Source organism: Lycorma delicatula, chromosome 12, assembly GCF_047948215.1.
Source record: "Lycorma delicatula isolate Av1 chromosome 12, ASM4794821v1, whole genome shotgun sequence".
Taxonomy (NCBI): domain Eukaryota; kingdom Metazoa; phylum Arthropoda; class Insecta; order Hemiptera; family Fulgoridae; genus Lycorma; species Lycorma delicatula.
Genome location: NC_134466.1, coordinates 77,782,954 through 77,795,563, shown reverse-complemented (window position 1 = coordinate 77,795,563; position 12,610 = coordinate 77,782,954). Strand labels below are relative to the sequence as shown.

General features: G+C 29.7%; 1 protein-coding gene across 1 annotated transcript in view; it reads right to left on the bottom strand.

Annotated features, from left to right (window-relative positions):
* Nucleotides 1-11,918, bottom strand: part of LOC142333049 (BTB/POZ domain-containing protein 6-like) — a 35,316-nt gene extending 23,398 nt beyond the window's left edge. Inside the window, exons 1-3 of the mRNA XM_075379853.1 lie at nt 11,598-11,918; nt 8,576-8,709; nt 1,563-1,933 (exon numbers count right to left, since the gene is read on the bottom strand). Of these exons, the coding sequence (XP_075235968.1) occupies nt 1,563-1,933; nt 8,576-8,709; nt 11,598-11,711 (619 nt within the window). The 5' untranslated portion in view covers nt 11,712-11,918. The remainder of the gene's footprint in view (nt 1-1,562; nt 1,934-8,575; nt 8,710-11,597) is intronic.
* Between the last annotated feature and the right edge of the window lie 692 nt (nt 11,919-12,610).

Sequence of the window (12,610 nt, the reverse complement as noted above, 5' to 3'; positions counted from 1 at the left end):
TTGTATCTCCCTTTTCATCCTCTTTGACTTCCTCTTCCTCCTCTACACCAGTTTCTAATTCATTTCCTCTGTATAACTCTTCAATATGGTCCACTCATCTACTGATCTTTTCTTTTGTATTATAAATCAGTGTACCATCTTTGTTTAACACATTGTTAGATTTTAATTTATGAATTACAGAATTCTCCTTAACTTTCCTGTATGCTCTGTCTAATTTAACAATGATCATTTTTCTTTCCACTTCTGAACACTTTTCTTTAATCCACTCTTCTTTTGCTAATTTTCACTTCTTGTTTATTGTATTTCTTAACTGTCGATAGTTTCTTTACCTACTTCATCATTAGCATTCTTATAATTTCTAGTTTACCTCCAGAATATTTTACCAAGGAAGGCGCCTCCATCTTTGTTACATGAAAATGCAGAGAGCTACATTTTCTTGGAAAAAAAAAAACAGCTGTAGTTTTCCATTACTTTCAGCTGCGCAGTACTCAGAAGATTGAGTGACGTTGATATGGCTGTTTAAGTCCTCCTAACCTACACCCTTTAGTGAAAGAGCTGCTACTCTCTTTTTCAGAAATCATTCCTTAATCAGGCTCTCAAGAGATACCTCTTGAACAGAATAGAAATTATTCTGTTGGAAGTTGTATTCTTTTTAATAAAACAAAATGGTACTTACTTCCTGGATACTTCTCACATAAGAAATAAAATTCTTTAGAAAATTATACTAATATGCGTTCAATATAGTTGTAGACTGAAGAATTCTCCACCATATACATACAAAAAAATGCTTAATCAGTTAGAAACAAAGAGAATAGCAAGCACTGTTTAAATGTTAATAACATACTTATATCAACTATGATGAAAGGTTATGGATGATGATGACAAAAGAGATGGAGGGACAAGAAGGACTAAACTTTCTAGCCTGATTGTTAAAATTGTTAAAAAAAAAATGAGTTAATCCCAACTACTAGACTCGCATAACAGCCATGACTTGAAACACAATAGAAATTATAAAGTATCAGAAATTATACAAAATTCCTTTATTAGTTGGTTAAAAAATATTTTTTTATCATTAGTAAGTAAAAAAACAGGTGAAAACTGTCAAATTGCACAATTTTTTGTGACCTACTTGAACAATTCCAGTCATACGTCAGTTGTTTATAAAGTGATTTGATTAAATGAACTGGCATTTGTTTACAATAAAAGGCTTAACATTTTATCTAATAAAATAAATTTGATAAAAGTAATATTTATGGAATTATTAATGATTAAAAATTGTTAATTGTCTACATTGTGGAATCTTCAAATTTATTTTTTTGAAGATGTTGGGTACATCTACACCAAATTTAATTAAAACATCACTATCTCCATTCTTAGGATATAAATTTTTATTGAAAAAACACAAAATGGCGGTCAAAGGAAAAATAAAACAAGATAAAGGATTTATCCACATGAACATTTTTGTTGATTTCGATGTCCTGAATCAGTTGCTTAAGTTTGACCAACACCTCCTAGGACACCCTGAATACATATAAACAAGGTAAGGACAATGATTAACTTACCACGCCTAGCAGCTTCATTCATTGCCCATTTCTCAACTGCTTCAAACAACACAAGTTCACTGCTAATGTTCAAATTTTCTGTTTTAACGATCGACAACACTGTACTATATTCACTTTCTATAAATGACTGACTGCGTAAAATCTCTTCTGTATCATTTTGAAAATATTTTAAGCAAATATTCTCTACATTACTAATATTATGGAATTTAGCAAATTCATAAATTTCACAAGCAGTTAATGCATTCACGTTCGATTCAATATAAAATTCACACTGCGCTTCTAAATAAGGTAAAAGATATTTTTTTGCTGCTAAATATACCATACATGCATGACCAGATGATTCAAAATCTACTTTATCTGTATATATATATCTGAAACAAAATTTAATTACAGGACACAATATTCCAATTTTCTGCACATAATTAACTTTCACAAATTACAGGAAATCTGCATTAAACATAATAGAATTCCTTTAATGTAGCACCAGTATTCAGTAATAATTCTACTTATTGACATTTCTTGCCAAAAATTTACTAATTTCTAAATAAAATGAAAATGACCCTATGTTTTATCTTTCTATTTTTTTTTTTGTTTTTTTTTTAACCTTCGGGTACACCATTAGGTATTGCTTCAGAGGATGAGATGAATAATTTGTAGCATGTGTGAAAATACCATGCCTGACCGGGATTCAAACCCAGGACCTCCAGATGAAAGGCTGAGATGCTACAACTTGAGCCACAGAGGCTGGCTACCTTCCTATATTAGTCCAGGTGGTATCTGTTTTGGGGTTAGACTTTTTCTACTTGATTACCAGTTTTTGCCTTAATGCCTCTTGAATACCATAAAAAATGATTATTTCGTTATGCGCCCATTAAAAAAGGTGTGCGTAAATTTTTATTAAACAAAAATATGATTAAAAATCACAAAAATAACCACTTTTTCTCACATTTCGTAGATAACTTTTTAACTGTTCATTTTGGTGAACAGTTATTATCTCAGGAGAGAGAGAGAGAGATAATAACTGGATGAGAGAGGGGGAGAGAGAATTTTTCAAATGTACTTGTAATTTTAACAGACAAAAGTATTGTTTTTTTAAAAATCAATCTTGTAAGCTAAAAAGTTTAAATATCATACTGGCAAACACAAATTATTGCTAAATATTGATCTATTAATTTTTCGATAATAATTTATTCCAAAAGTTGCACAATGGTGTTCAACTTTGATTGGTTATATCTCAGGAGATAATTAATGAATCGAAACCCTTTTTTTCTTTTTTTTAAAGAAGCATCTTTCCAAGTACTTTTAAGCTGTGCTTTTTAAAATTAATTTAGATAAAAATCATGAAGATATTCAATTTGTTGAAAAGCAAAAAAATTGCAAGTATGTTTGAAAAATTCCTTACAGTGTCCTAATTAACAGATTTAAATTTTTCAAAACGCAATTTAAAGACAAATTTTGTTGAAATTGGGCATGTTTCTTTATCATATCAAAAAATTCTTTGAGACAAAATCTGAAAGTCCTATGTATAATACATGTACTCTAAAAAAATTCCTAAAAAAATCTTGTTTTTTAAAAAATTTTTTATCAGTTGCTGCTATTTTTGTATCAACCATATTTTTCAATTTGCAACCAGTAATATTGTGTGTAAAATTTAATAACTTTTTCTCTCTTGATCTTTTCTCTAAAATGAAGTTATCGAGTTATCTGGGGAAGTAGGTGAAAAAATAGATATTTTTACAACTTTTTTACATTTTGTTTAATAAAAATTAAGCACACCTTTTTCAACATTACAAAATAATAATTTCTATTGATATTCCGGAGGCATTAAAGTAAAAATTAGCGATCATGTAGAAAAAGTCCAAATATGCCTACTTCAAAACTGATACGACCCGGACTATATGTTAAGTTCTAAGCAAATTACAAAAACCTCTCTTATAATAACAGTGAATTTAATCTTACATATGAAATCATTTTTTTAACATTGTCTTTATGTAATAAATATTATATGGGTTTAGGAAGTGTCTAAAATGAGAAATTGTAGTAAATTAATGTACTTATATTTATATAAGTATGAGCAGAATAATGAATCAAAAGAGAGAAACACATAAAGGTAGTGAAAGGTGGCTAAAAGAAGAATGTAAAGACATAGAAGATTTAGAAAAGAAAAAGTATGACATATTGTAAAAGAAGGAAAAGAAGCACTACATGGGATTGAAGAAATCCTACTTATAAAATTAAACAGATTGAGAATAAAGATTGTAAAAGTGTTTATAAAGAAGATGAGATAAATAAATGACGGGAAAAGTATAGAGGATCTGTATCTGGAGAAAGAAATGTGACACAGGAAGTTGGGGTGAAAGAAGTTATGGAAGAGGAGAATGGCCCACCAATTTTGAGAACTGAAATTATACAAGCTATTAAATCATGAAGAACAGGAAAGCAACAGGAGTAGATGAACTTCCAACGGAACTATTTAAATGTTTAGAAAATAAAGAAATAGATCAAATACTCTCAATGTACAATACAATTTACGATACTTGGAGTATGGCCAGAAGATTTTATTAAAACAATAATGATATCGATATCTAAAAAGGTTGGAAGCAAAAAAATATGAAGAACATAGAACTATCAGCTTAATATCACAGGCTGAAAAAATAATGTTGAGTTATTAATAGAAGTTTGACTGTAAAAAATGGAGGAGAATTTTGGGAAAGAACAGTTTGGATTCAGAAAAGAAACAGACGGGACTGATCAGAATGATTGGAGAGAGATGTTTTGAAAGAGGAAGAGGATTGAGCATATGTTTTGTAGATATAGAGAAGACATTTGACAGAGTACAGTGTGAAAAGTTATTTGAGATTCTGTAAGAAAGAAACCTTTTCTTTCAGAAAAGATAAGAGGCTTTTCTCCTATCTTTTGACTGGAAAGATAGGAGACCGATCAGTGAACAGTATATGAAAAAAAGCCGCTGTGAAAATAAATGAGAATCTCACAAATTGGTTGGAATTGGCAAAAGAGTGAGGCATGGCTGCTGTTGACGAAAACAAAAGTTAAGAAGGTACATGAAAGTGAAGTTATGGATGTTGTAACAGAAGGAAAAATTGAACAAATAAAAGAATACTGATATCTTGGGGCAGTACTAACTGAAGACTGGTTGAGTAAAGAAGAGATCAAGATGATAATCGCAACAGCAAATTAAGTTTTTAAAAAGAAAAACCTACCATGCAGCAACATGGATCTGAACCTGAGGTAAAATACTATGTTTGGAGTAAACTTTTGTATAGCAGGGAAACGTGGACACTGGGGAAAAAGGAAAAACACAAGATCATTTGATATGTGGGTCTGGAGGAGGATGGAGAAGATAAAACGGGTAGACAGAGTAAGTAGTGTAGAAATATTAAGAAGAATAAATGAAGATAAAATATTATTGGCGACTATCAAGGAGGAAAGAAAATAGGATCGAACATATATTTGGAGAAAAGGACTAATAAATACAGTTCTTGTTCTTGAAGGCTCCATTGAAGGTGAAAAAAGAAGAGCTACATGTTAACAAATGACAAAAAATAATGAAGGTTAGGAAGAAATGAAAAGAAAAGTCCGGGACAGAAACAGATGGAGAAAAGAGTGGTGCCAGAGACCACAGGCAGAATACCACATAATGAGGATGTTTGAGGGATGTTAAAAACAAACATCTGTTTCAAAGCTTTACTATGAACAATGATTAAGTTTTCTTTATGACGAAAAATGGGGCCCAATGAAAACAATATTGCTAGCCTGGGTAAGTTTCCAATCCACAGTGATGACAATACATTAAGATGAAAGCATTCTTGTCAGTTAATATGCAAGAAGAGATGGATTGCTGGATCCTTAGCCATATGCAAATCCCGGATAACGAATTCGTGGATTCTGTTGCTGAAGACACATGTAGCCAACTGTCTTTCACCACTTGTGTTACTTCTACTGATTTTACTAATTCTGTTAAACAAAATCTTCAAGGAAGGTGATAAGATAACTGGACTGCTACAGTAGATAATAAACTCCAATACATCAAAGATACTGTGCTGCCATGGAGCTATTCAATCTGGAGTAACCATCGAGAGGAAATTACTATTGTAATTGTAGTTTGCGAATAAGGCATACTAATCTTACACATGGACACCTAATCAATCACCGATGCACCCGTTTTTGTTCGCTGCAACTGCCGACTAACAATACACCACATTCTTATGGACTGTGTATTATGTGTCATTGCATTGGAAATTTAAATTAGGAGCTACCATCTAAGACATTCTAGGAAACAATCTAGGGATGTTATCAAATATCCTGTTTTTTCTTATTATTTTATATATTGTGATTTAACCTTCCCTACTTTTCTCCTGTGTTATCACGTGGTTTGTTTGTTAATTTATTTTTTAATTAATTTTTTTCTGTTATTTAGTTTATATATTGTTATAATTAGCGCATGTGCAATTTACATATTGTAAAATCATTGCTTTTGATTGCTGCTACAATGAAACTTTGTTGTGGGAAAAAAAATTTATCTTTTTCAAATTGCAGTATGTTGAAAAATATGTTATATAATTAATAAAAATAGAAGTTTCAAGTTGGAAGATTGAAATAACCTTACTATTCTTCCTCAGAATCTGTAATATCAGTGGCATTGTATAAGCTGTTTTGGGCAACTCCATCATATAGTCAGGATACAATGAAGCTGATTACTGGCCACCTAAATAGGTAAAATATAATTATAATTTGTAAATTTAACATTAATTAGATGAAGTTAGCAAGCATAGGTTATGTTTGGTTAGGTTATATTGATGTAGTGTGATACGTCATTACAGGGAATCAACATAATCTAATCAAACATAACCTTTCTTTCTTTTTCCTGTTTAGCCTCCAGTAACTACCGTTTAGATAATTCTTCAGAGGATGATATATATGAGTGTAAATGAAGTGTAGTCTTGTACATTCTCAGTTCGACCATTCCTGAGATGTGTGGTTAATTGAAACCCAACCACCAAAGAACACCGGTATCCACGATCTAGTATTCAAATCCGTGTAAAAATAACTGGCTTTACTAGGACTTGAACGCTGTAACTCTCGACTTCCAAATCAGCTGATTTGGGAAGACGCGTTAAACACTAGACCAACCCGGTGGGTTAATCAAACATAACCTACGCTCGCTTTGTTTTTACTAACCTCGTCTGATTAACATTAAGAATAAAAATTATATACAATAAGTTATACGTATAGGTGATTTTATTTTTATACACGCAAACAACTGGATTTCAGAAGGGGTCCCGTATAACCGATATTATTTTTTTGTAAACCCTGTAAATCCAGCTTACTGTTTCAGATCTTTTTAACAATATAATACCTTGTAGAGTTAGCTACACCAGCTACCACACATGCCATCTTATTACCTATCATATAAAAGTACATTCTTCCTAATACAATAATTGTTAGTGATTACTGGAAGACATATAGCCCTCGCTAACACATATGTTGCTAAGACATATATTGCTGAAAGATGGTAGCCCTCATGTTGCAAACACGAGGGCTACCAACATTTAGCGATTAACCACAAATATAATTTCATACACCTGGGCATGGGAGCTCATACACAGACAATTGAGTGTGCGTGGCGAGAAGTAGGTTCAAACATTCCTCGATAGGAAATTGTAAGCACCACTTGTGTGTGCATCTCGCAGAGTTCTTTTTCAAAAGAAAATATAGGGACTACAAGATCCGAGTATGTCATTTATGGTCCAGTCTTGATTCACTGTATCCTGACTATGTAATGAAGTTGTCAAAAACAGCTGATAACAACGCTACTGCCATTACAGATTCGGCAGAAGAGTAATGAGGTAATTTTATTTTTCCGACTTATGAAACTAGTATTTTTATTAATTATATAACATATTTTTCAACATATTTCAATTTGAAAAAGATTAAGGTTGAGGACGTTCACGCTCACAATTACCAAAAATACATTTCATTATGTAATTAAGGAGTGAATATACAAACATTTTTATTATGAGGTTTTTATTTTCTGAGGGATTAGAAAGTTAGCTTTACTTCTTAGCTACATAATCCTTGTACAGTCAGTTGTTAGGAAATGAAGTCCTTGAGTCCACAGGCAGCTACTGATCAGATATTATGGATTCACTGCCTCTTGGCATTCTCAGCATGAAAACCCCATCAAGGTCAGACCTTGACTTAGCTTTGTGGATTTTTTTTGCCATTTATATTTGTTATTTCTAAATGGCCACATTATTGGTTAATGTGGCCATTAACCAATAGCATGAATAGAACAACATTTGACATTCTTAACTCCTTCCTGTAATCTATTGGAACAACTTCGCTGAACATCACTTTGGCATCTTACCTTAATTGACACACTTTAATTTTCAGGAAGAATAAATATATATATATATATATATATATATATATATATATATATATATATATTTACTTTTTAATTCTAACACATAAAACAAATGTACTTTAATAATAACAATGAAATATATGATCGGGACAGTTGTAGACTGAGCAATTTGATGATGCAGCAGGATCCTGGTTAAGGTACACCATATACTTAATTTAACTAAACCTTAATGCTCGTGTTATTTAGTCATCAGGATTCAATTAACCATACTGTCTCATAAAGACAAAGCAAGATCAAGTAATATCAAACTTAACTTATTGTATTGTGTGAGACAATACAATCTCAAAATAAGATTTCTAATTTCACCAAGGTTTGATTGGTTTTTAATATTTATTTATCTGTACAATATTAACTACAGAATGATATACTACTCAATAATATTTAATGTGATGAATGATAATGAATTTTATAGCGTATGGAAAGTGTCATGCCTGAACAGGACTCAAACACTGAAATTCCAAATGAATGATGACAGGAATGCTATAGCTCTGTCACAGTGATTAGCAATACAATAAAATGAAATTTTTTATTAAAAATGAAATTTATAATTAATTAGACTACATACTGCAACATTCCTTTGAAAGCAGAAGGATCAATGTCTTTTATTTTAACAGTGTTGCTTTTTTCAGCAATATCACCATGAAACATTGCGTAGAATACAGGACTCGATATGGCCAAAAATATCTTATGGGCGGTTATCTGAAAAACAACAAAAGAATATAGCAAACAACTAATTTTAATCATCGGATTACCGAATCAGCCTTTTTTAATGAATCAAATTTACAGATACCAAACCATAAACTAATTTATACCCATTCAAAAATTATCTGATATAATGACAAATCATTTATTTTTATGCAGAATGAAGAGTGTTAACAAACTTTAAGGTCATGTTAATATAAATAGAACTAGTGAATTTTGTTCCTTTTGTAGATTAAAGGATGTAGTTTATCTTTTTGAAGTATCTGCCATACTTAACTTTGGGTTAAACTAATGCAGTAAGAAATTTTTCTGGTACTGGTTAGTACTGCCAACTTACGAAATAAATTATTTCAAAAATCTTCTAGATAAAATTGATTTTTAATTAGCTTTTAACATCTCTAGTAAGTTGTTTTACTTGATTTTTTTAAATTTTGATTGCTTATTTTCCTAAAATATTTAATTCTTTTGTTTTATAATATTGAAAATTTTGATTCATTTAATACACAGTTAAATTCTGCCACGTATTGTTTTTAATAAACTTCAAAATTCTTATATCTGTCTTCAGTTTCTAGACTTTATTAATAGCATTTTACTTTGAATCAAATTCTCTAAAAGTTTTATTTAAAACTTTTATGTGTTTATATTACCCATTTAATACAGTTATTTTATGTAAAACTTAAAATAGTGTGTTTTTTGACCCCAATCTTTTGTCTTTTACCCCACATTTCTCTGTATAAATCTGGGACCACTTTTGCAGGTCAAATTTCATATAAATCCAATAAACTTATTCCTTAATTTGTGCCTAGACTGTACCAAGAATTATAGTCTGGTTTAATTTTATTAAATATACAAAAATCAGGCAAAAATCATTTGCCAGTCGGTACTCACTAAGGTAGTATTTTTGAACCTATGCTTAGATGAACTTCCTTCTTTATTTTCACTAGTAGAACACGTCCTGCAAGTTTGTTACATTCTTCGTTAATCACCCTATATTTTCATTTATACTTTAAGCAACATCTGCCTTATGCCTGATTATAATCACTGTTTTTAAGATAAATGAACCTTATAGTATAAGAAAAATGCCATATCTAACTAGAATTTCAACCAAGAATCTTATGGATGAAAAACAGAGATGCTACACTTTGCCCCACAGGCATTGGGTCCTATGTTGTCACATATGTACATTGTCCTGGAGTGATACTTTACTGTCATACAATAGTATATTTTTAGAATGAAAACTTAGTAAAGTTTTAGTCAAAAAAATGTTGCTAATTTTCAATGTACAGCAGCAGAAAATAGACATAAACTTCTGTTAAATTTTAGTATAGTGTTTAATAATTAAAGTATTTAAAAAACAAAAGGTGATCAAGTAACTGCTAAGAACCTTGTAATTAACTTGAAGAAAAGAAAGCGTAATAGCGATTAACTCTTCTATATTCCATTTTATTCTAGATGGTATCCTTTAACAACAAGCAGAGGGTGATAATGAAATAAATTTATTGAAAAGTGTGGGCTTGCCTAAATGAAACTTGAACTCAGAAAGGCAGAGATGGTACCACTCTGCTACAGAGACCACCCATCAGAAAATAACAAAACATGTAAACATTGTATTATTTACTCACTTCAATAAAACTGTTTGTTATCTTTTAATAAATCTGAAAATCATTTGACCTATTTCTGCAGAATGTAAAATTTGTTTAATGGTATCACATGATTGTTATTTTATAAAAAAAATTATATTTTATTATATCTAATAAACATTAACAGTTTGAATTTTGATATCTTTAATGAACCATGTTATGAAGTTTTGAAAAGATTAACTACAATACAATTCAGATAAAAACAATAAAAACTTAAACCATGTGTGAGATTTGTTGTACTTTTGTTCATGTTAGACTTCTTTAAAATAATAGGCAGAACAAGGCAAATACATGCAAACTAAAAACACTAACACAAGCTAAAAAATGTCCTATATATTAAACAAAGTAGTTACAACATTGCATGGAGAACTCTAAATTCCTGGTTTAACATTATCAGGCAAAATCTTACACAACAAAAGTTAATACCTAATTATAAAGGCATTTGACAACAAAAACTCCTTGACATACTTGTGAAACTAAAAATATACAAACATGCAAACAAAATATTACGAAAGAAAATACAATTTAAAATGCAAACCTTCATTTTAAATATTATAAGCAAAAATTATCTTTGGAACAGTAGCATTAAAATTATCAGTTCTTCTAATGGCAATCTCTTAAGTAAACTAACACAGATGTAGAGTAAATATTAGCTTAAATATAAGTTTTAATTTTCACCTTAAAGTGTACAACAATTTGTGTTTTAAACGATTTTTAGGTTAATAAAAATTACTAAATAAACAAAAATTACTGTATATATATTTATTTCTACTTTTAAAATGAAGAACTTAAAATGTGGCGATCCGTAATTATAAATAATTAACAATTTTTTTCATATACTATTATTTTAAAAAGTGATTATTAAGAATCAATATTGGAAAGTATGAGACAATAATAATAAAATATTTTTTCATTACTTTTATATATAATAAAGTTGAGTTATGAATTCTGAATTAAATGAATTTGTTTCGTCCTGGAAAACACGAAATAATAAGTGATCATAAATCTTAGACAAGAAAATAACGAGAACTAAATATTAAAAACGCCTGTTACAGAGGTACACCTTGTCATAAAACTATATAATCGTGACGGAATATCTATCGAGACCTTCATAATTTACAATCACAAATTTATAATATTAACTCCATTTTATGATTTTCATCTATTTAAAATATTTTTCCTCTTATTATGCTGCAATATAATCTAAATAAATTTGTAACAAGAATACATTTTTGGTAGACTTACAGTGACTTCATTTTCTCCTACAATAAACACACAGTCAGTTAATTCCCCATTTTTAAACAAAACTTCTGTTCTTTCTTTTAATGTTTCCTTGGGGGTTTCAAAACTACCAGACATTTTTAACGCTTATTCATATAAACAATAACAACAAATGCACAGCACTAAAAAAACTTTCAGACCAACATTCACGAATTGACATTCATAAATAAACTCATTTACAGAACATCTGGTTTGATTCGAGGAACAGGTTAATAACCATTCAAATTTGTTTTGGTCTACCATTTTTTAATTAGAAAAACTTATTATAAATATAAAATAATTTCGGTTAAATTTTATTTATAAACTTCAGGAAAATTTTTCTCAACTGTTTATCAACAAAAAAACGAGTGTTATTTTTAGTATATTTTAAATCTAAAGTCTGTAGTTCCCCTTAAAACATTGGGATTTAGTTTTTTTAATTGAAGTATATGATAGTTGAATAAATTAACGTAGAATATTAAAAAAATCAACCATAATATAATTCAAGTCTTCATTTTTAAAACTAAGTTACAGTTTATTACTTGTTCGTAATTATTCTCCATTGTATTTAACCTTTGGTATTTTTCACTTTTATTCAAATCTACTGTTTTTCCACTTTAGAAATTATAATTATCGAATATTCTTATGATTAAATTTTTATTAACTTATTTGCGTTGAGTCTAATTCAGTTCAAATTTTGTTAAGTTACTTTTATGGAAAACCCAAAAGATCTGTTTTGCTTTAAGTACATTTATATCTTATTAATTAGCAGCTTTGTACGACATCAATTTCTCATATCGTACTTTAGAAAAGGATATAATATTACATTAATAATAATATTATTATATTTATGTATATTATACGAATTACAACACAGCCTTGCTTAGTTATTATTACATCCGCAAGGAAACGCTAATGCTTGGAAGGAAAGGTGCTGTCTTAAGTCAGCACCTCTCCTCTAATTTTATTGATCAGTTTAATAAAATGACATGTGACGT